This window comes from Meles meles, chromosome 4 (assembly GCF_922984935.1).
Source record: "Meles meles chromosome 4, mMelMel3.1 paternal haplotype, whole genome shotgun sequence".
In the NCBI taxonomy this organism is placed as follows: domain Eukaryota; kingdom Metazoa; phylum Chordata; class Mammalia; order Carnivora; family Mustelidae; genus Meles; species Meles meles.
The window spans coordinates 153,860,426-153,885,540 of record NC_060069.1 but is presented as its reverse complement, the minus strand read 5'-3'; the positions used below and the strand labels follow the sequence as shown (position 1 = coordinate 153,885,540).

The 25,115-nt window shown below is 44.5% G+C and overlaps 1 protein-coding gene across 1 annotated transcript in view; it reads right to left on the bottom strand.

The window, feature by feature from the left end:
- Positions 1 to 976: 976 nt before the first annotated feature.
- Positions 977 to 25,115, bottom strand: part of MRPS6 (mitochondrial ribosomal protein S6) — a 65,262-nt gene continuing 41,123 nt past the window's right edge. The window contains exons 2-3 of the mRNA XM_046003057.1: positions 17,103 to 17,242; positions 977 to 1,249 (exon numbers count right to left, since the gene is read on the bottom strand). Of these exons, the coding sequence (XP_045859013.1) occupies positions 1,060 to 1,249; positions 17,103 to 17,242 (330 nt within the window). The 3' untranslated portion in view covers positions 977 to 1,059. The remainder of the gene's footprint in view (positions 1,250 to 17,102; positions 17,243 to 25,115) is intronic.

The window sequence follows — 25,115 nt, the reverse complement described above, 5'->3', positions numbered from 1 at the left end:
TCTCCAAAGTATAACAACATTCCCAAACCAACCTCTCCCCCTGCCAAAACAACAACAAAAAAACCCTTCAAAACAAAATTTGTCTTTTTACTTCCAGGACATGTTTTTAAAAAGTAGGTCCGTAAGTATCTAATAAAAAAACAAAAAAAGGAGACATACCTTCTTGTAAGTTTCCCTATTTAAGAGCTCGGCCTGCCTCTGGCCACAGGCTTTGGCACCAGCAGACTGGAAAGAAACTGGCTTCCAGGGTGGGGCGGGGGTAGGGGAAGGAAGAGCAGAAATCAAAGGTGGCTACTTTCTCGAAGAGGCCCACTGGGGCCGAGGGACAGGGAAGAAGGCAGGTGCTGGGGCAGGAGAATGAGAGGAAGTGGCTCCAGCGCTCCGGCCGTGGAACACCCGTGTCCCTCTGTGACCACCACCCACCCGGTGACAAGTTAACTGTGAGATGCAAGAGAAAGTTCCTGCTCTTACAAAAGGCCTCATAGTTGGGAGAGAGACACGTCCCTGCCCCCCAACTTCTCCCCAGTCTCTGCACCTGGGCTGGGCGCCCACGGTTAGCTTATGGGGTGGACACGAACTGCAGGACCACGGGTTGTTTGCTGCTGGGGTAGGTGAAGATACAATGCACCTCCCTGAGGTTTTTTTGAAATTATGTTTATTATTCTGTTCAAAAGTTACTCATATAATGCAGCGGTCTTAAATTTTTGTTCTGTATGGTTATATATTCTGAACGGACTAGCTTGCAATCCAAGGCCGTTTTTATAAGCTTTGCTCTGCAAAATGGTGTCCACATTGTTAGAGGGCAAAGCCCTCCTCGATAAAGAAATTACATTAATGAAAGTAAATCAAGAATGGTGTCCTGCACCTCAGATGACAAAGTGGCTCTAAGCAAGCCATTTCCCCAACTTCACACTGCAAAGGCGTTCGAGAGCTAGAAATTCCTTAGAAAAATCAAATGGCACCCATAACACTCAGATAAGCGTCAAGTTTGTAAATTTTTAATCCATGGTACTCAAAAGTGAGAGAATTAAATACAAAGCTAAAATGTGGTAAATCTTCTCACTTCCTCTTCTTTGTGGAATACAGTTTTTCTTCGAGTGGGACCGGGACAATCCCCTCACACTCTTTCACTTCCTGGGTCAGAGGGTGTTTTATAACATTCGGTCTAATCACATCAATGTCTCGGGACAAATGTTCCATTATGCTCTGGACAGCTGTGGCTGGTGCATAAAAGTCCACCAAGAAATACCTGCAACAAAATAGAGGTCTGTGAGTTCCTGCGCGCTGCAGCGCAACACCCCCGCTGCTGGGTCAATGCTTGCACTCCTCTGCGCGCCAGATAAAATCAGCTCCGTGAAAACACGCGCACGCCGGTGTCAAAACAGAAACGACCAGCTGACCAGGTGACCAGAAGTATTTGCCCAGCTTCCCTCTTCCCTACGGCCGGTCCCCTTCCAATCTTGGGAGAATCTGAATCCAAACGAACCCCATGGTAGCTGGAAGCGTGTGACCTTACAGTGCGGAGAACAGAAGGTACAGTAAGATTATGTGTCTAAGGAACAAGAGTGCTCTGGTCAACCAGGCTGATTTCTCAAACCATTTTTGAGAAAGCATTAGGTTACTCTTCTCATTTCCTAAAGGATTTTGCAAGTAACTCAATGCACCTGAGAGGCACAGGACCCACCAACAGCCACATTTCACAAACAAGGGAAAAGGTTCTGAAAGGCCTGGGATTTAAGACTGTCCTGCACATTTGAGAGCTGACAACAGAAGCAACGTGCGGGAATCCTGGGTAAGGCGAAGAACCCAGCATGCCTCCGCTCGCAGCAGACCGATCTAGAAGGCCGTCTCATCCAGCCCACCGTTCTCACCACATCGACAACTTCTTCGGCTCGTCTGGATGGTGTTACAAAGGAAGAAACAGCCTTCCTCCCTGCCCGCGCCCGCCTCTCCATTCTAAAGTCGAAGCCTCCCTTGCACTGTTTGGTTTGAACCACAGGGCTTCGAAAGGGCAGTTTTCTGTGCTGTAGTTCAGAATTCTACAACGTTCCAGCTGGCTGCGGTGACCTCTGACATCGTGTACTTTGTTCTAGCCGCACTCTCCTCCCCAAGCATGTTCCCATCCTAGGTCTTTGCACTCACTGTTCCTTCTGCCGGAAATGTTCTTCGCCCGAGTTTCCACAGAACTCAGGCCTCACTTCCATCACATCTGTGTCCAAATGTCACTTTGTCAGAGAGGTCCCCTCTGATCACATCTGAAGCAGCCCCCCTTGCCTGCCCAGCCAGCCGCCTTACTCCCTCCGCCCTACGCAGTGCCTCACTGCATCCCACGGCGCTCAGCACCACGCTGCAGGACACAGCTGTTCACTGTCTTATCTCTTCCCACTAAAAGGTAACTGCCCTAGGAAGGACTCTGCTGCTCCATCCCAGCACCCTGAACAGAGGCTAACACACACCAGGTCCCCAGTAAATCCTGACAGTGGTAGTATTAGCACAAAAGGTGGGATTCTCACAGAAAGCAGAAGAGACCAAACTGAAAATGGACAGATTCGACAAGGGAGTTAGGAGAAAAGGGATGACATTTTGTATAATTCCGTAACAAAGAGAGTTCAAAACATGTCAAACCACTTCCCAGGTGAACATTCACCCTTAGCTGAGCCTAGTGGCAAAGTTATTCAAGTCAACAATTATTACAAGTGAAAGGACAGAAAACCATACACCGTGCAAAAACACTAATCAAAAGGAAGCTCGAGTGGCTACAGTAATACCAATGCAGACTGCAGATCAAAGAAAATTACCAGGGATAAAAACAGGTAATATATAATGATTAGCTCACCAAGAAGACACAACAACCTAAATGTGCAAGTACTGGACAACAGAGCTTCATCATACAGGAAGTAAAAATGAACAGAACTGAAAAGAGAAATAAACAAGTCCATAATTATGGTTGGAGACTTAAAACTTCTCAGTAATCGATAAAAGCAGTATACCGAAAATCAGCCAGGATATCGAAAGAGCGAGCAGCACCATCAACCAACTGGATCTGACCTTTATAAAACCCTCCGAACAAGGAGAGCAGGAGGCACACTGTTCACCATGGCAAACAGAACAGTTACCAAAGTCAACCATATTCTGGGCCACAAAATGAGTCTCAATAAATCGCAAGGATTCGAATCTCAACAGAAGACACTTGGGGAAATCCCCAAATACTCGGAAACTACACATAAATCTAAATAGCCTATGGGTCAAAGAAAAAAATCAAAAGGGAATGTCAACTGAATGAAAATGAAAACAACAAATCAAAGTTTGGAGAATGCCACTAAAGCAGGAAATTCATAGCACTAAACACCTATGTAAGTAAGGAAAAGCCTCAAAACTTCCACCTTAAGAAACTACAAGAAAGAACAGAGCCCCTGGGGGCTCAGTCGTTAAGCCTCTGCCTTCAGCTGAGGTCATGATCCCAAGGTCCTGGGATCTGAGCCCAGAGCTCTGCATCAGGCTCCCTGCTCAGTGGGAAACCTGATTCTCCCTCTCCCACTCCCCCTACCCATGTTCCCTTTCTTGCTGTCTCTGTCAAATAAATAAATAAAATCTTTAAAAAAAAAAAACAAAAACAAATTACAAACACAAATAAGACCAAGGGGGAAAAAAGAGAGAGAGAGAAAAAAAGGAAAAGAAAAAAAAAGAGTAAAGATCAGAGCAGAAATCTCTGAAGCAGAAAACAGAAAAACAATAGAGACCATCAATGAAACCAAAACCAAAACTAGTTCACTAAAACCAATAAAACTGATCCACCTCTAGTCAGACCGATCCGTAGAAAAAGGTAAGAGACAAATTACTAATATTCAGGAAAGACAGAGGTGAAATGGATACAAATTTTACAGATAATAAAAGAATGGAAAAGACTTATAAACAAATTTTGCAGTAAATTTGACAACTTAAAATTCCTTGAAAAATATAAACTACCAAAACTTATTCCAAAACGTAGGTAACTTGAATAGCCCTGTATCTATTAAAGAAATCAAATGTGTAGTTAAAAACCTTTCCACAGGGGCGCCTGGGAGGGTCAGTGGGTTAAGTCTCTGCCTTTGGCTCAGGTCATGATCTCAGGGTCCTGGAATGGAGCCCTGCATCTGGCTCTCTGCTCAGCAGGGAGCCTGCTTCCCCCTCTCTCTTTGCCTGTTGCTCTGCCTACTTGTGCTCTCTCTCTGTCAAATAAATAAATAAAATCTTTAAAAGAAAAAACAACAAAACAACAACAACAAAAAACTTTCCACAAAGAAAACCAAAGCCCTAAATGGCTTCACCAGTGAATTCTGCCAAACGTTTGCGGAAAAACACACCAATTTTGATACAAACTGGTTCAGAAAATAGGACACTTCCCAATTTGTTCTATGAGGCCAGCATTACCCTGATGCCAAAATCAGACAAAGACATTACAAGAAAAGAAAAAATCTGATCAATATCTCTCACAAACATAAATGAAAAAAATTTTTTTTTGCAAATGGACCACTGAAATATATGCAAAGAATAATACATCATGGTCAAGCAGAGTTTATCATAGAAAGCAAGACCGGTTTAACACCTGAAATCAATTAATGTAAATCACCATATTAACAAACTAAAAAAGAAAAACTTTAATATGGGTATTAAGGAGGGCACATATTATGATGAGCACTGGGTGTTATACACAACTAATGAATCATTGAACATTACATCAGAAACTAATGACGTACTATATGCTGGCTAACAGAACATAATAAAAAGAAAAGAAAAACTGTATCATGTGATCGTTCCAACAGAAGCAAAAAAAAAAAAAAAAGCTTTAACAAAATTCCATATCCAATTCCTGATAAACTCTCAGCAAAGTAGGGCTACAGGGGAACTTCTTCAACCTTTTATTACAAAGGATATCTTTGCAAAACATGTAACTAACATTATACCAACTGGTCAAAGTCCTAATGCTTTTCCAAGAGTGAGAATAAACAAGGGTGTCTACTCTCACCATTTCTAGTCCACATTTTACTGGAGGTTTTTGCCAGTGCAATAAGGCAAGTAAAAAGTAAAGGCATCCAGATTGATAAGGAAGTAGCTAAAATTATCTGTATTTACAGATGAAATGATTGTGTATATAGAACCTAAGAAATTTACAAAAAAGATTCTAGAAATAATATGTGAGTTTAGCAAGGTTGCAGTCTACACAAATCAACTGCATTTCCTATATACTAGCAACAAATAATCACACCTTGAAATTAAATGTGAAATACTTAAGGATAAATCTGACAAAAGGTGTGCAAGACCTGTACACTAAAAACCATAAAACATTACTAAAAGAAATTAAAGAAAAATGACATAAATGGAGATACACCTTGTTCATGGGTAGGAAGATTCAAATTTATTTAGATGCCAGTTCTCCAAAACTGATCTATAAATTCCCAGGAATCCCAATCAAAATCCTAAGACATTTTTGTTAGAAGCTGATGAACTGATTCTAAGCTACACAGGGAAATTCAAAGGACCCACAACAACCAAAACAACTTTGATATCAAGAATAAAGTTGAAGGATTAACACTACCTGATTTTAAGACTTTATAAGGAAAGTTATGGTAATCAAGGCAGTATGGTATTTGTATAAAGATACACAAACAGCTCAACAGAACAGAGTCCAGAAATAGATCCATACATATATGCACCAAATACATATATGCACAACTGATTTTTGACAAAGGCGCAAAGGCAATTCAAAGAGAAAGAGGACAGTCTTTTCAACAAATGGTGCTGAACGATTCCATATCTGTATGCAAAAAAAATGAACTTTGATCCATATTTGTATCATAAACAAAAATTGACTCAAACTTTAACACTGATCTAAATATAAAATGTAAAGCTGTAAAACCAGAAAAAAACACAGGAGAAAACTTTTATGACCTTCAGTTAAGCAAAGAAACTTTAGACAGCGGGGGCGCCTGGGTGGCTCAGTGGGTTAAAGCCTCTGCCTTCGGCTCAGGTCATGATCCCAGGGTTCTGGGATCGAGCCCCGCATCGGGCTCTCTGCTCTGCGGACAGCCTGCTTCCTCCTCTCTCTCTCTGCCTGCCTCTCTGCCTACTTGTGATCTCTGTCTGTCAAATAAATAAATAAAATCTTAAAAAAAAAAAAAGAAACTTTAGACAGCACTAAAAGCAAAAGCCATAAACAAAAATTTGATAAAATAGACTTCATCAAAACTAAACTAAAACTGTTCTCTGAAAGATACTATTAAGATAATAAAAAGACAAGCCACAGACTGGGATTTGCAAATCACATGTCTGATAAAGGACTTGTTATAAAAAACTCAAAATTTACTTTAAAAATCCCAATTTTTAAAAAATGCACATAAAATTTGAACAGGCGTTTCACCAAAGATATATTATGGCAAAGAAGCACCTGCCAAAGATGCTTAATACATCAGAGACATTCAAATTAAAACCACGAGGAGATGCCTACTAGAACGGCTAAAATCAAAAAGACCCACCAAACCAAGTGTTAGTGAGGATACAGAGCAACTGGCATTCTCATACACTGCTAGTGGGAATGCGAAATGATACAACTGTTTCAGCATTTTTTTAAAAGTTCACACACTTGCCACTGTGATCAAGCCCTTCTACTACTCCTAGGTATTCATCCAAGAAAATTAAAGCATTAGTCCACACAACAACTTGTATGTGAATGTTCACTGTGGCTCTACTTACAATCCCAAACTGGCAACGACACAAATACTCATCAACACGTCAACTGGGGTCACCTGGGAGGCTCAGTGGGTTAAGACTCTCCCTTTGGCTCTGGTCATGATCTCAGGGTCCTGGGATCAAGCCCCACATCGGGCTCTCTGCTCAGCAGGGAGCCTGCTTTCCCCTCTCTCTCTGCCTGCCTCTCTGCCTACTTGTGATCTCTGTCTGTCAAATAAACAGTCTTTAAAAAAAAAACGAAACGTGTCAACTGATAAACTGTGGTATGTCCAAACAACAGCATACTACTCAGCCATAAAAAGGAATAAGCTACCGATATAAATGAATCTCATAACACTTTTGCTGGTGCAAAGAAACCAGTATAAAAAAGGGCACATGCTGTCTGATTTTATTTAAGTAAGATTCTATGAACTATAAGCTAATCTACAAGGAAAGAAAGCAGACCTCTGGTTGTTAGAGATGGGAACAAGTGGAGGGAATGATCACAGGACACGGGACGGAAATTACAGGGTGACCAATTTATTTATTATCTTGATTGTAGTGATTTCACAGAGATATATATGTGTGTGTGAAGCCTTATTAAAGTGTACGCTTCATGTGCAGTTTATTGTGTTGTTAATTATATAATCTATATAAATCAAAGCTGTTGATTTAATAACGGTGCATAAAAAGCTGAATGGGCAGGACTTGCTGAATGATTTGATATGGGTAATGGTGATGAGGGAGCAACTACAGATAACAAAGACTCCCAGAGTTTCCCAAGAAATTAAATAAAAATAGCATAAAAACTGGGGTGCCTGGGTGGTTCAGCCAGTTAAGCAACCAACTCTTGGTTTGAGCTCAGGTCATGATCTCAGGGTCGTGGGAGCGAGTTCCATGTCGGGCTCTGCACTGAGCAGGGGAGTCTGTATGAGGATTCTCTCTCTCCCTCAGGCTTCTGCCCCTTCCCTGCCACACTCTCTCTAAAATAAATAAATTAATCTTATTTTAAAAATAGTGTACGGGTGCCTAGGTGTCTCAGTTGGCTAAGCAACTGCCTTCGGCTTAGGTCATGGTCCCAGAGTCCCAGAATCGAGCCCCACGCTGGCTCCCTGCTTAGTGGGGAGTCTGCTTCTCTCCTGCCTCTGCCCCCTCCCCCTGCTCCTTCTCTCTCTCTCTCTCAAATAAAATCTTTTTTTTTAAAAATGGTATGAACTCTTCCATCATCAGGCAAACTTCTCGAGGAAGTAACTCATACGTTTGCTCACTGATGAGATTACCATTTGGGCTTACTCTGAAAACTACACACCAAATGGCCAAATTTTCCAAAACACAATTCCACTTGCTTATTTCTACTCCATATAAAAGGGACTAGGTTTGCAATCACCCAACTTAAGAACTGCTCATTTGTTCAACATTTAATTACTGATTACTTACCTTGAGTAAGGCTCTGCAACAGAGCCGAAAAGTCAGTGTGATCAATCTTAAATTTCTCTTTGCCAGTCCCCAGCCCTCCATCTAACCACCAGCCTGCAGTAACTATGGCCGCCTCGTGGCCAGGGCAGGGAACTCTCGCACTCAGCACAGCCCCGGCATTTCTTCCTTCGATTGTATTCATTTGTTCTTTCATTTCATATTCATCAAAGTGTCCCTCCAAACTATCCCTGACAAGTTATGACCTCCACCCCTGTGCACCAACATTCCCACCATAGTTGACTCTATAGCTCCTTCCTCTTCCCTTGCCCTTTGTCTGGGTTCCCTAAAATGGTCTTCCTCTTTTAGTACACTAAAGCCCTGCGCCGACGGCCTGAGGCAGTGCACTGGTGAAATGCCACGTGTTACAGAAGGGGTAATATGCAGGCGAGTGCTTAGCAAGGGCCTGACATGCTCTGGGCACTCAATAACCCGGGCAATCACCACCGCCAGTCCTGGGAAGTACCCGCCTCCTTCCAGAAAGTCTGCAGGGGGCTCCTGCTCTCCAGTTAAGCCTGCCCCAGCAGTCAAGTATTCAAGTTATTCGATACCCTACCTGGGGTTCAGCAACCATTGTTTTCTCCCATTTTCCATTCCACTGTACCAGAAGCATTTTTGTGGGCTAGCGTCGGTGTCTAAACATGTTTTTAAGAGAAAGTGGGTGTGCAGTTGCCAACAACCACTCGACTGCCCACAATCAAGTCTCACGCAGTCTTCCTGAACAACAATGTCCACACACGAGCACTCACCAAGTCATCCTAAGAAAGACCCCCAAAGCTTCTGGATACCATTTCGTGCTAAGGGTAAAAGACTACCCAAAGATGGAAGCTAGAGGCCAGCTACTATCAGAAACCTCTTATTTCTGGGGTGCCTGGGTGGCTCAGTGGGTTAAGCCTCTGCCTTTGGCTCAGGTCATGATCCCAGAGTCCTGGGATCGAGCCCCGCATCGGGCTCGCTGCTCAGCGGGGAGCCTGCTTCTCCTCTCTTTCTGCGTACTTGTGATCTCTGTCAAATAAATAAATAAATAAATAAATAAATAAATATCTTAAAGAAAAAGAAAAGAAACCTCTTATTTCAGGAATTAAAAGGAAAGTGTCTTACATAGAGAGAACTTTCTAGTTTTCAAAGTGCTTACACAATTTTTAAACAGCTTCTGAGGAAGAGGACGAACAGGAAGTAGACGCTCCACTCCGTGTGGCAATTCAGAAAATGGAAGAGGAGGAAATGGCGCTGCGTGCGGTTTCGGTCCAGGAGCCCTCTCCTAGCAACGTGACTGCTCTAGTAGTTTTTAAAGTGGTCCTCCCACACAGGGCCTCCTTTGAGTTTTATAAGGATTAAGTCATTAGCTCAAGGTCACTCAGCTACTAAGTGGCAGCGGCCAGGATTCTAACAAAGCAGGTCTTTTCACTCCAGGAAAGAAGCCACACATAGCTTTGGGACCAGTGGGTTACAGAATCACAGAATGTAAGTGGTGGAGAGGACCAGAGACAATGCGGTCCAACCCGACTGTGTTGCTTACAAGGGAACGGGGGAACCGATCTGCTCTAGCACACAGGGTAAAAAGCACAGTTCCCCACTCTGTCAACCACATCTCTTGGTACCTGCAGCCTCTAGAGGCTTCTCAAGGATAAGAAATCCTACCCAGAAAAAGGCCTAAACATCCTAAGATTAGGCTATAACTGGGCTTCTGGAAGATCCCTGTTACTATAAAAGCGTTTCTGGCCTTTACCTTCTACACAGTGTGCTTTCCCTCCCCCAGGCATGATACTCCTGCTAGCAACCAAACCTAAACAAGAGCAAGGCCAAAATGCAGATAGGTTTGTGCCCACAACCAGAGCAGTGACAGTCATTTCATGCTTATCACCCCGCTGACCTGTGCCTAGGGCTCGTGTGGGCAAAGACTGTTTCTACTCCCATGCTCCTTTTTATACTGTGGAAATTTCCACAAAAATGAACCACCAGCAAAATAGAGAAGAGGGCAAGTAGCTTCAGAGATGGGCAGATCTTATTGTACTCACCGCTCCTGGTTGAAAGCTGAAGCTCTTAGCCTCCAGCTTCCCACCCAGAGCATGAAGTGGTCTCTCCCCGCCACAGGGGAGCCAAGCAGAAATCGAGGACAAACTCAATCTCCGCCTGGCTTAGTGGCCCAAGCACACAGGTCTACAGCCCATGATGGCTTTCCCATACAGAAAAGGCCATGACCAATTCCTGGGCATTGCCAATATATTTATATTTATATATATGTATATTTTGTTTGTTTTCAGGTAAGCGGACAAGCCTAACTGGTCAGTGAACATCTATTACGGGCAGACCTCAACAAGCGGCTATAAAGGAGGTACGTATGGCCTTGGCCTCGCAAAACATTGAGTCCAACTGGAGAGAGTGGTCACAGGCCTACCGTGCTATCAGACCAGGGTCCCACTATTTATACAGGTCCCCCAGTCCTGCAGGAGACTCTGGAGATGGAAGTAATGGACATCCGACTCCCGCCTGCTGGGCTTTTCTAACTACAGAAGGATGGCCCGAGGAATGACGGTGACATGACAGGGTACAGAGTGCAGCCTGCCTTTTTCCATTTTGGCATCTGAAGAAAGTAAGGCCTACAAACAGCCTGTTTAGAGTAGTGGGTTCGGCAGCTTCTGATGCCTGCAAGGATCCCCATCCTGTGACCACACAGTTCCATAACTATTAAATTGAAAAAAATGACCTTGAACTCTCCTGACCCCTACTCTTTACATCCTGAAGGCTACCACGGAGAAGCCATTCTGAAACTCACATGAGTGGCTGTTCAGGGAAGGGGGCAAAAGAGGAATGTCTCAGTCTCCACGGAAATCCGAGAGCCCTCTGCCCCACCGTCAGCCTGGCCCTAAGAGGGGAGGATGGAGAGGATTCAAGAACCATAAGTAAATACCCATCTTTACTTCTACCCTAACCAAGCTAGGCAGAACCAAACCCAAGACTAACGCCACAACACATGTGGACTCTTTCTTATCTCCATCCTCACAATTTAGAGAATAGTTGAGAATTTTGACTACAACTGCCTTGACATACCTCAAAGCTGGCTTTCTGAAAAAGGAAGAAAGTTCTCCAAACAGTTTTCCATTCTCTAATCAACAATTAAATCAGTGCGTGGACAAATCATTCTGGAAAGCCCCGTTTAGCCATCTACAGTCTAATTATAATTAGATCATTCGAACAGCTGCTCGGCGGCACCGTGAAGTGGTCCTGCACGTCGGGCCACCCGGGCTGATGTCAGTATCACCCCTGCCTTACACGCAAAGCCCGGCAGTGTTTACATTGAAAGGTGTGGTTTCCCATGTGTGGTTCTAATTATAGAATCACACTTAATCTACGAGGTAGAAATCAGCTTTACCCAAGCCTCTCTTTCACCTACAGAAAAGCACTTAACATTTACGCAGCACCAACTCCAACGAAGTGGAAGTAGAGAGATGGCAGCTAGAGGCAGGGAGACAAAGTACAAACAGAGGTTCCATACACTGATGCAAAAAAAACCCAGCACAGAGTCCCGGGTTCTAAAGGTGGAGGGAACGGTTTCCCAGCTAGAACCTGCCCACGTGGTATTCAAGGTGCTAACTGACCCTCCTTTTTATTTTATTTTTTTATTTTTTTAAAGATTTTATTTATTTATTTGACAGAGAGAGATCACAAGTAGACAGAGAGGTAGGCAGAGAGAGAGAGAGAGAGGAAGGGAAGCAGGCTCCCCGCTGAGCAGAGAGCCCGATGCGGGACTCGATCCCAGGACCCTGAGATCATGACCTGAGCTGAAGGCAGCGGCTTAACCCACTGAGCCACCCAGGCACCCAACATTCCCAATTTCTCTGCCACCGTGACTGAAACCCCAGGGATCGAAGAAGACCCAGAGAAAGGCCCCCCCAGGACAGACGGCCCAATCCCGGAAAACGACACCCCCAAGAACACTGCACGCACAGCACTGGCTTGCCGAGGGCGCCCGCGGCTCTCCGTGGCCTTTCACTCCTCCTCTCTGGGGTCCCAGCCCTAGTCTCCCTCAGTCACCTTCTGCCTAAGCTGTCACCACCCAGCCCCCCGCCTGCCCCCAGGTTGTTGAGGGAAGATATGTGTCTTCGTGCAGTGTTCCTCCACTTAAAGGTCATTATTTGCTTTTTATTTCACTTTTGTCTTAACCCTGTTATTTACAAGTTTGGCGTAAAAGCGCTTGCCTGAATTTGAGTGATAGTCTTTGTTTCTGTTTCTCTCAGACACAGTCGCACACTCACAGCCTCCCCTTCCCCCTAGCAGACAAGTGGAAATTTCCACTGAAGCGCTCAGTGGCTCACGGTGGGTGGGGGGTGGAAGAGGGGGATGGGAGGGATCTGACGCCGTGAAGCATCTTCCAGCATCTTCCAGCCTTTCCGAGGGGAGGAAACAGAGCCGTCTGAATGCCCGTTTCCAGACCGTATCAGTTAAACCTTGCTGGCTTCAGACTTCACCGAGACAGTGAATTCTTCACCTTCAAACCAAGGAACCCTCTGCATGGAGAAGCCCTATTTCTTTTTATATCTGTTGGGTCTCATACATTTTTAAAAGCACTAACCCTAGTGGAGAACTCTTACAAATCTCGAGACGCTGCCAGTAAAAAAGAACCGTTCCAAGGCCACAGCAGCTCTGCCTTGAAACCCAGCCGTGGAGCACCTTCGCACAGGAACGGGGTCAGGAGGCTGGCCTGGGCCTACTGCTGCCAGGAAAGCACGAGAACATGGAAACGTCAGCTAACAGGAAAACTACAGAGAAGCTTCAATCCCCTCTAGAGCGGGTGCCAGAAGCTCTCTTGGAGTAAAGCTGCAGACACGTTTGGGGAGCGAGTCGGTAAAATTCCATGATTCACCACAGAGCTGGTTATTTTTACCGTTCTGCTTACCCGTAAATAGACGGGCATCTTATATGTAGGCCAGCAGATCTTATAAGCACCTATTCACATTTCAAAACAGACGAGAATGGAGAAAGGGACAAAACAGGCAAGAAAAACCTCCTTTAGCACGTAAGAAAGAGTTCCTTCACACACGCCTTCTGCGCTAAGTCCCATCTCCATGCAGTAAAATCGGACCTGCCAGGAACGGCCAAAGCCCGTCGGGGGCATCCTTTTCCAAACAAGCACAAGCCCAGCACGGACCTACGGACGGACCTACGGCCCACAGTCTGTACTCCGGCTGTCTCTCCTCCACCAGAAAGCCCGCGGAGTCTCAGCCCAGCCCCATCTAGTGGAGAGAGAGCCTCACACTAGTCCGGGCAGCCCTGGAGTCTGACACGGGGGCGCTTCTGGCAGCCAGCGCCTGACACCACGACTCAGAAAATGCCTGTCCCTTTTTAGCCAGCCCACCACTGCTCCCCTCTGCCCAAGTCACATTGTCACCTTTCAGACTCTGAGGTCTACAGTAAGCATCTTCCACACCGACGCTCCCCTGCTCAGAGCCGATAAAGGTGAGCATCTGCATCCGAAGGTACCAAGTGGGGGAATCAACGGGTCCCCAGGAGACCAAAGCAAATCCAGAGCTGAGAATGAATCTCGGAAACGTGTGAGACCCACCCCGCACTTTCCTCCCCACAACCTGCGTCAGGCTCCCATCATTTCCAGACACTGCCTGGAGACAACAGGTGGTTAGTAAGGCCAAATCCTCCATCTAGAATCTGGTCCAGAAGACCCAAACCTCCCAACCACCCCAACGTGCCCAAAGAGCAAAGGGGACATCTGGTTAACTCCTTCCTGGTCTAATTCACATCACCTGGGGCACAACTTCACTAATATGTGGAATATCACACGTGTACCTGATTTTTTGGCATATACCAGTCAGAGACCTGATACAGCAATAAACACCAGGTACCACCTCCTCCCCCGGGGAGACCCCCCACATAACCCTGAGGCAGCAGTGTCTCTCCTACCTATGCACTTTTCTACCCACCCGGGCAAGGATGGAGAGCGACAGAGGCAATCCCCCAACAACACGGGAAGTAACCGTGGCAGAGACGGGCTGTCAGCCAGGCCGGGTGGTCGCTGCTGTGCCAGGCCCCTGCCCGGGTATCTCTCTGGCCAGTGCCTAGCTCAGCAATGTGCAAGCACGTCCCTGACTCAACGGAAAACTCCTTGTGACCAGGAACCACAAGGATCACAAGAACCATCCAGAGACCTAGGAATACCACCAGGATAGACATTTCCTCCCATAAAATGTAAGAACAAACACACAATACCAACAGTACCACAGTGTGATGTGCATTCTTGGAGGACATCTAGGCTCACTCGTTAGTCAGCTAAAAAAAACTGGCTCTCACATACCAACCCCAGGACTCAAACCAGTGCCTCACCGAAATTATAGATATATGCCATGCCTCCAGGGATGTTCCAAGAGTTAAAAACTTTCGAATGCTAAGTTTGTAACAAACAAGTCCGCTGTTTCTTCTTAATCACTTCGAAAAATTGAGCCTTTTCAGCACCCAGCACATAATCCTGGCATATAATCCACCTAACACATGTTTGTGACCCCCGATGTGGCTGTGTGCAAGGCACACACAGGCCTTACCAAATGCACAAAAAGCCTGGTACAAACATCACTGCGGGGAGTGACCCGAGGGGAGGGCTGGCAGAAGTCAGGAGAATATCAGACTACCCGTAAGCTCCACGCTACAGACATGTGACACACCACTCAAGTTCAAATCTTTACCCCCCGGTAACTCCACAATACGTTAGCCCCTCATCTCTCATCTCCTCTTTAATCAAAAGTCACTATGAAGAATAGTAATGAGTGTTATAAAAATAAAAGGTAACAGTCAAAGTTGATCAATGAAGGCAACTTGCCGAAGGGCTTCTCACCATTATTATAACCACATACACTGTGCATCTCCAGAAGGGATCAGACTGTCCAAAGGATCCCATATCTAATTGCTTATGCTCACTCACTCGCTCTTTCTCACTCACACACTCACACCCCATTTTTTGGTAGAGTATATCTGTCTAACTAGTATTTCAGAGACCACACTTTGGAAAATGCTACCTTCAACAAATACATACCAGACATTGATTAATACCAGAAAAACAAGCTTACACCATGAACCTCCCCAACTGAAGGGAGGTCCCGTGTCTATATACAATATACATATATATTACACTTTACGAATGTTACTCCTCCTTTGTTGAGGAGTCTGAGAGTAAAAGGACCAGAGATAAAATCGTTAAATGTGAACGAACAAAGTGACAGCAAGAGTCCTCGGTAGGGCACATGCCCCTTGTCAGGAATCCGGAACGTGGGGCTAAGTGTTTCAGCAGTTCGGGCTTAGTTCCAGGGGGGTTATTCCAGGATCTGAATTTATTCCATCCACAAAAGAAAAACCGCACCACCCAATCCAGCACTGCACACAGAGGCCTGACAACTAATGAGTTAACACAGCAGTTCTCAAAGTGCGGTCCTCAGGCAGCAGCACTAACCAAGCACTTGCAAGAAGTGCAAATTCTGGAATGCTGGTCACACCGACCCTCAACAAATTCTCCTTGGACAAGGGGCAGAAGAAAGCACTCCTAGTGCACATCCCTGAAAGCCCATGAATGAGGGAAGGGGCTTCTCTTCCTGCTCAGTGCTTTCCAACCAAGAACCTGGCTGATAATCCTTGGCTAAATTCTACATGCTCCTCTCTGAACAAAAAGGCAAAAGGATTCATGGCTTTGCTGTTAAAATGAAACCCTTTTGTGGTTAAGTTAAAAAAAAAAAAATGTTACACACGCAATCTCCATCCTCTCTCTTCCAATCGTGGAAGAGGAATGGCCACTGTGCATTTCAAGTTGCCTAGCAACGCCGCGGGCACTCTCTTCAGAGGTGTTCTCGAGAAGCCGAACGCTAGCACAGAATGAGGTGAAGCAATCCGAAGAGGAGATCTGCAGTATGTGCCGCACGTTGGCAGACGCTTAACCGCAGTGTGAGGCGGGACCGCACGCAGGCCTCTCCCCTGGCCGGCACTGGCAAAGACCCCCCGCTCCGCGTGGACAGCAGCGGCACCATCCCTACAGCACGTCGAGCAGTGATCTCATTTGATCCCCACGACAACGAGGATGGGAGAATGACCACCTGAGTTCAGTATCCAAGGAAACAGGAATCAGAGAAGCTGAAGACTTGGTGAAGGCCTCACGGCTGGCAAGCACCAGTGGGAGAACGGAGTCTTCAGCTCCTGGACTTCCCCACTACTGAACACTGATTTCCATCTTCTCTATCAGTACTTCTAGGAAACACAACAGTATCAGAAGGTTTCTCCTCCGAACCAGAAATTATGAGTGTAAAAATAACATCATGAGGAGTCAGAGAAGCTTCAGATCAACTCAACAAGCAAACTGGTATCAAAGAATTTCTACCGGGACCGTTACTGCTACAGAGTCAAATCTTCGACATGTTTGAGGAAGGTGCTACACACTTTGGGGAGATAAAAATTTCATAACAGAGAATTGTGATTATTGTTTGGCAAACATAAAGCCATTTCTCCACTGTGGGTCAGGTGCTGATTAAACGCATTGCTCCCACTACCTTGTGCTCGTTACCTGCAACCCGCATTATTTACAAAGGACTCACCGAGTGTGAGGACAGCACATTGCTCCCTGAGGCGCTGTAAAGGCAAAGCTGAAGAAATGTCAGGGGGAAACAGTGCGTAGGTTGACAAGAAAAGTTTCCCGCCATCAAAAGCTTATACACCTGTTGCTCCCCGCATGACCTGTTTCTGTACTCTGATTATGGTTTATTATGGACCAGCTTTACTGGCGCCCATTTCAATCACAACGCCACTAGAGTACGAACCCGCAGGCCACCTGGTGCAACAGAGATCTCCTGAGAAATTATCATCATTTCCAACATGAACTAAACGGCATTCTTAACAGCCTGCCAAAGCCATTTGTTGAGATTCATGAAGAAACTTACCCTCCTCTACTGTGCTGCTGGCTGTGGGCGGAAATCTTATAAGGCAGCGCTCGGTCACCCAGATTTTCCAAGTTCCTCACTATCGCCCCTCTGTCCATCAGGGCTTCTAGCGTACGTTTCAAAGCAGCAGCAGTCTCTGGCTGTTTTTTTGTTTTCATTTTTAAAGAGAAGAAAAAAACATGTCAGAATCAATATATGAACTAGAATGATTAAGTCTGGTCAGTTCCAATCACAACAGCTCTACTGGCAGGGAAAAAAAGCAACAGAAACTGTCTAGCTATCTTAAAATTTAAAGAGAGAGACATTTAGTGTAAGGATACGAGATAGCTCACAGATACGAAGGAAAATCTGAAGAACCAGGCCTCGGAGAGTTCTGGAACCAGGGCAGCTGCAGGGATCTGGGAAGCAGGAACTAAGAAATGGCTTCTTCAGAGCACCTTGGCCAGGATGAATCCACGCCAATCATTGTCAGTCCTTGTATCCCATGACTCAAAATCCAAATTCCAGGGGAAGAACATCCCATTCTCTTGGCAGGACGCTTTGACTGACCATCCCACCAGAACCAGAGCCAGTGGGAAAAGGGGTTGTCCCCAAAGAAAAACAGGGAGATTATAACCAAACATGGAAAAGGATGAGGAAGACCCATTCTCTGCTCTCTTGGAGCTTACAATCTAATAAAGGAATTAACACAAAAAGCCACCGCAAAGAAAGCTTGTGAAGGGCGGCATATTCGGTTGGGAAAATGAATGCACTAAAGCAAAGCTTGTTTGGGAGAAGCCCTGAAAAGTGACACTGGGAGATGCAAAGAACCAACGGAACAGGCTCTGAGTACAGGAGCAAAGGCAGGGAAGTGTGAATGTAACTAGGACGGGTCCCGCCGGATGATGATCAGAACGCAGGAGGGCTGAGAGGGAGAAGACAGCGCGCAAGCACGTAAATCCTAATGCCCCTTAAAAACAACAAAATCCAAACAGTATAAAATCCCCACCACCCAGAGATCAAAGACTTTAAACACTTGGGTGAACTTTCCAGATCTCTCTCTTTACGTATGTATATACAAAAGAACTTTGAAAGCAAAGATACTTTACAGGATGAACCTGAGAAGATGCAGCTATGGCAATGGGGGAACGAGGCAGAGACATGGCAGAGGAGGAGCCCCAAAATATGGAGGCTGGGGAAACGGTATTGTTACTAACAGCTCACGGGAAACCTGCAGACGCTCGCTGGACACAATAAAAAGATGAATTTGATATGCTGAGTTTGAGTTGCCCACCGCTCTCCTCCAAGATGACCTCTCAAGATGTAAACCTTAAGCTCGAAACAACAGGGCAGGTTAGAATTACCCATTTAAGAATCATCTGCATAGGAGGGCTTCTGAAGCCCCAGGAGTAGGGGACATCATGGAGGGAGGGTGCAGGGGGAGAAGGGAGCAACAGACCCTTGGGGAACACACCCATGTGGGCTGACAAGGGAACCTGAAGTCAGAGAAGCAAACAGAAAAGGTAGTCAAACAGTCAAGGAAAATCAGGCCCACCTTGTGACAGAAACTCGGGGAACACACGGACTCCAGAGAAGGAAGCGAAGGCCACGGTATGGTGGCTGCACCGTCACACGGAATGGGGCCAGGAGCTAGATGGCAAGTTTCTGTGGTGCAGGTGTGACAGCAATGAAGGGAAAGAGAAAGCACAGGAGGCTGAGGGATGAGCAAGTTTGAGCAGGATGTCTTAGGAGGCAGAGAACGGGAGCAGTTAATAGTTAAAGGGGAATGAACCAGTCAAGAGGACAAAACGGAAGGTGTTTTAAATAACAACAACGGTAAGGCTGATTTATTGAGTAAATGCTGTGAGCCCAGCACTGGTCTAGTGTTTTACTGTTACATATTTACTCTTCACTGAAATAAAGGGAAAAAAAGAGCAAAGACAGTTTACCAATTTGGAAATTGGGAGTCTCAGAGAGATGCCACGACTCTGAGAGGACACGGTAGCTGGTAAGCGGAAGAGCCTGGTGCAAGGGAAGGAACACCGGCGAAAGAAATCGGGGGACGGGCAGAGGATGCCAGAGGGACGGCTCATCAAGGAAAAGGGATGCTTCTCCTCAAAGACATGATTGAAGGGATGCAGGCAGAGAGATCACGAAGTGCAGGAGTGAACTTAAGACGACTACTTTCCAATGGCTCATTTCAGATCAAGTGAAAAGAATAATGGAGAATCATTTTCAGTGTGCACTCCACTAACCAAAGAAAATCCACCATTCCTGTAAATTTTCATTCAACAAATTCTGTTAAAATGCTGTGAATGCACAAAGTCCTAGTTTAAGGTTGAGAAATTAAACTTTTACTTTCATCTCACACTGTAGCCCACCAGGAATTTTTTTAGATTCCTACTAAAAATTATATTTATGTATTTAACCAGCTTTATGATAAAACAAATTTCCTACCAACAATAAAAACAGGGGCCCAAATCACTTCACATTAACACTAAATTTGTTAGTGTTAGATAAGTAGAAAGTCTGGCAATTTCTCCTCACAATTGTATACAAACGTGTTTTTATACAGTTCTAATCAACAGGGAGACTAAATTCTCACATTTCATTAGTTAGACATTTCCATATTTCTGCACAAGCCCCATTAATAACAGCAGGGTAATATTTCATTCCATTAACAATGCCACTTCTTGACCTGGTGCTGCACCAATTAACTTATGATAAGGCAGACAAATAGTCTCCCCAAATAAAGATGTGGCTAAGTTTGAAAAAAAACCGAACTTTGATGGATTACAGTCTTCTGATTATCTACCCAAATCGTAAAGTTTAATTTCAGTTTTGGTTGACTAAAAAAAGAATGTATCTCAATAACTTGTCTTGTTTAAATTCCAACTGAAGCGCTTACAGTATGAAACATGGAGCAACCCATCTAAGAACTTCTGAAATAAGAAATTTTCTTCTGTCCTAAAACAGGGTAAAGCTACCTAACAAGAATATAACTCTAGGGAAATATCAAAATACATTTTGTTTGACTTTTGTATGTCAAGGTCAAATTGCAGACTGCTGCAACGGCCACACTTGTTTCATGGTAATTTCACAGAACCCAAGAGTTTTAAAAGAAAAACGGAAGAACAAAAATATTTCTTGTTGAGGCATCTGAGTGGCTCAGTCTTCTAAGTGTCTGCCTTCGACTGGGGTCATGATCTCAGGGTCCTGGGAGGCTCTTTTTGGGCTCTCTGCTCAGCTGGGGGTCTGCTTCTCCCTCTCTCCCTCTGCCCCCACCTTGCTTGTGCACCTGTACATGCACACTCTCCCCCTCTCTTTCTCTCTGATAAATAAAATCTTTAACAACAACAACATATTTCTTTTTTATTAGGGGAGTTCAACTCGTCCCATCTACCTTACCTCATCATTCTACAGCAGGGGTCTAGCACACAAGGGCTCCGGAGCCATCTGCCTCATTACCTGTTTGTGCAAATAAAGTTTTATTGGAACACAGCCAGCTCATGCATGTGCACAGTGCCCATGGCTCCTTTCACGCTAGAGGTAGATCTGAAATTATATCAGAAACTGTATGTCCTGCAAAGACTAAGTTATTTACTATATGTCCAACCTCTGCTCTCCATTGCAATGGGCTGGGGGATACAGGCAAGGCCTCAACCCACTAACCCTAAAATGCACCACAAATAAAAACCATGAGCCTGGGCCACTGAGGTATGCAGACAGAATGCCCCCTGGGATGGGTCATCAGGTAGACACACACGGCACCAATCTAAGTGAACAACACCAGCCTGGATGTTCCAGTCATCACAGGACTCACAGAAGTGACTACAGATTCGCCACTCCAACCACCAAGCTCATCTCCTCACCAACCCAGGGTGCCAACTGCAACCTTCCTCATTCAGTGAAACCTACAGCTCTATTAAAATAAAATTCTTAGGCTTCAAAACCAAACCAAACCAAACAAAAAGTTCTCCTCAATCCAATCCAGCACAATGTTCAATTTGTAAGAACATATGGTCTACAGGAAAGGAAATGATCTTGCTGCCATAATTCTCATTCACAAGGTCTCTGAACCATTTAATTCCAACTATTCTAAGAAAGGTTGTATGTGCTTCTCTCATAGGCTTCTCCCATCCCAACTGAAAGCAGCTCCTTAAGACTTTCCTCCAATCTACCATATGGCAATGCAACACAATTTTGGCAAGGCACAGACTGAGGGGCTAAAAACGTTCACTTGAAAAAAAAACTATGGAAAGGAAACAATGAATGAATGTGAATGGGAACTAGGAAAACTGGATTCCAGTCCCGGCTCATTCACAAATGAGTTACAACCTTGCATGAATTGTTAAAATTTATCCATTTTTAAACCTGTGCCTCAGTTTTCTCGTGTGAAAATCAGCGGTTCCCAACAAATTTTCTGCCTCTACAATCTTCACACAAACAACATTTATACTGTAATTCTCAAAATATCCCAGGGGCATACAAAGGTTGAAAATCATCTTCCTCTCTTTTCTCCTGTGCCCCTCATCCTGATACCCTCATCACCCAAACTACCCTGCCTCCCCCACGTACTCTGTCATTCCTGTTTCTTTCTACACAGCACTTGTGGCAATCCGTAAATATCCTTTCATCGCTAGAATATCCTTTCATCGCTAGAATAGAAGTTGCAAGAAAGCAAGGACTTTTGTCCATCATGGACTCCTCTGTACTCCCAAAGTCTAAAGCACGTCATGTTATCAGGGGGCAGGCACTAGAAAATGGTGGTTAAATAAATAAATGTATCAATTCCATCCTTTGCTTGCTTACTCCCTTTCTTCCTTGAGGAACCCTACCTAAGTTTCCTCCAATCTCTACTACAATTTGAAGCTGCTTTTCATATACAAGGTAACTCATTGTCACTTAGTAACTGCAATATTCAAGCAAGCAAAATGGCAATACTAGTTTTTTCTATTTATTTCATATAGTGCCAAAACGCTGTTAATACTAATATTGTAGTTTAAAAGAATCCAGAATTCATGTAATAGAAGTAAAACTAAATATGCATTTTAGATAACAAGTCCTAGTATATATACAAATATAAATATTAAACTTAGACAGTTCTAATTATTTGCTGTTAAGATAAAGTACTATCCAAAAAATTTACAGTAAACAATACTTTAAAAAATTCACACTGGAGAGGTACCTGGGTGGCTCAGTGGGTTAAAGCCTCTGCCTTCCACTCAGGTCATGATCCCAGGATCCTGGGATCAAGCCCCGCATCCGGCTCTCTGCTCAGCAGGGAGCCTGCTTTCCTCTCTCTCTCTCTGCCTGCTTGTGATCTCTCTGTCAAATAAATAAATAAAATCTTTTTTAGAAAAAAATTCACATTGGACAAAATGACCAGTTTTGGTCTTATTATTATGAATTACTAAAACTACTGATATTCAGGCTGCAAAAGACAACTCAGGGAAAATCCAAAACTTCATATATTTGCATGGCTACTCTGAAAAAAAATAGGTATGTCATATTTCCATCAGACCCGAAGGTTTAGACAGGAACTAAAGGGTAAAAATTATAGAGAAACAGTGTGTAAACCACACATTTCTGAAAATTCCAGCCACGTGAACGAGATGGGCTGCCATGTGAAGCAGCGAGCCTCCCCCCATCACTGGATACAGGAGGACCACCGAATCGGTCTCTGGATTGGATGGGAAGCTGGACTGGCCCACTTCCGAAGCCCCTGCCAAGATTAAATTCCAGCACTATTCTGGCAACAGCCCTGATTCTGAAGGACATCCCGAAGTGAAAATGGGTTTTTAAAAAGCTACAAGTTTAGAAGTGAGGAACACGCTCACGACTAGTAAGGCTTGGTGCTGTGTCTGGACTCGCATCAAGGTACAAGCTCTTTTACCCGCTACTGCTTTTGTAACGGTTTCCTGCGGGCATCCCTGGAAGGCCAAGCTGCTCAGGCTACATTTTGAAAACCTCTAGAGAGTCTAATGGACAAAGTTTCTATGATAAAGACGAGAGCAAACAGGAAAAAGAAAAAGAAGGACATCTCTACTTGCGGCAAAATAAAATCCCCCTTCAGTAAGGTTACTTAAGCTAAGAAGTCAAGGGAGTACTAGGAATACCACCAGTCCACAAGCAGTGTTTTATCTCATTAAATGAGGATTAAAGAGAGGCTTGTCAACAAAACCCTCTTGTAAATTAGACTCCCTGGCCCTCGGATGCACTCGACTTTCACCACAACACCCTCACAGGCCAGCACACCCTCACAGTGTGCAGAATGCACACCGGCCCGCATTGCAGCGCCCACCGACACCTCGCCGTCCTCACGCGCAACGCGGTGTGCAGCTGCCGGGAGCAGGAGGATTTATGGAATGCGGAGCCAGGTCAGAAAACCGTCAAAACCTGGGAAAATGTATATGTGAAAGCCTCTCTCGTTCTCTGCTGCATCTTAATTCTGGGATTTATCTCCTCAAAAGAAATTTCCTTGAAATTCTGCATTGAGCTTCTGACGGCGATTGAAAAAAGAAAATCTGTGAGCACCTTTCAACAGCAGAACAGGCTTTAAGGGAAGTTCTGTCACTAACAGACCCGGACGAACCATCTATCTTAAAACGTGTAAAGTGTCAGCCCTGTCTCACCACATCTGCAAAGGCCAACCCTGAAAATGGTTCCAGGGGAACTCTTTTTCAAAATATTTTTATGTTCAGAGAACCCCTTTTTTGCCCCACAATTTGAATCAACAGTTGCAACCCCCCAGGTAATTAAGGATTAAAAATTACTAAGCACAGAGCTACTCTACTCTAAAAATGAGTGTAAGATTCAGTGAGGACAAATCTAGAACACTAAAAAAAAAAAGTAAAGCTACATCAATGCATGTTCAAACATGACTACACACTGTGTACTGTTATACACTGCATAACTTAGGGGTTAAGTGACCAGAATAGTACATTTTATAGGCTTTTTCAAAGGTCGAAGATAGACAAGGCTTCTAGAAGTAGAACTACACCACTCTACTACTTTGCCTGGGAATCATATTTACGAGACCGTTTATAACAAAGACGGACTAACTACTGAACAAAGACTTAACAGGCTTTCAAAAATGGGGACGGATGGGAAAAGAGACGAGGACCAACATCCATATAGTGAAAGTAACAAAAGTAAAATGCACTGGAAAAACTTCTTTTTATAAGCAACTGTCATGTCCTCTGCATAAAGTACCTCAAATTCTAAAAATAATTTTAGATTAGAAACTACATTCACAGTTCAGACATTTCACGTGACCATTTAACAAGATTACAGAGTAGGGGCGCCTGGGTGGCTCAGTGGGTTAAGTCTCTGCCTTCGGCTCACGTCATGATCTCAGGGTCCTGGGATCGAGCCCCGCATCGGGCTCTCTGCTAAGTGGGGAGCCTGCTTCCCCACCCCGCCCCCCCGCCTGCCTCTCTCTGCCTGCCTCTCTGCCTACTTGTGATCTCTGTCTGTCAAATAAATAAAATCTTTAAAAAAAAGGAAAAAAGTTACAGAGCCCTAAAAGTGCGCTAAAACATAGAGCAAGTGAAAAGCACCTATGAATATGGTATTTAATTTACATGATCATCTTTGTGAGACCACCTAGCAATCTTTACTGAGGAACAATTTTTAAATAATCTTAACAACACAAATCAGTTGTAAAGAGGAAGCATACTCCTTATGTCTGGAAAAGGAAGGAGAAAAAACTGAATGTGCATACCACATTCTATGGGTGTCAGAAACACAGGTTGAACCTGATGAAACTGTCATTTGAGGGGATCAAGTATAGTTATGGACACTGACCATTTCATAAGGCTCTACTTAATTTTTTTTAAATCTGGAAACCATCCTCTCAAAGGCCTCTTCCAGCCAAGTACTTCCGGGTTGCCTACAGTGAAATCCACATCCAAAAGGGCAGACACAGGGATGTGAAAGGCAAAATCCCAGCCACAAAAGTTAGTGATACAGACATGAAGACAGACACATGTAGGCAAACTAATTAAAAAGCAAGTTAAACACAGACAACAC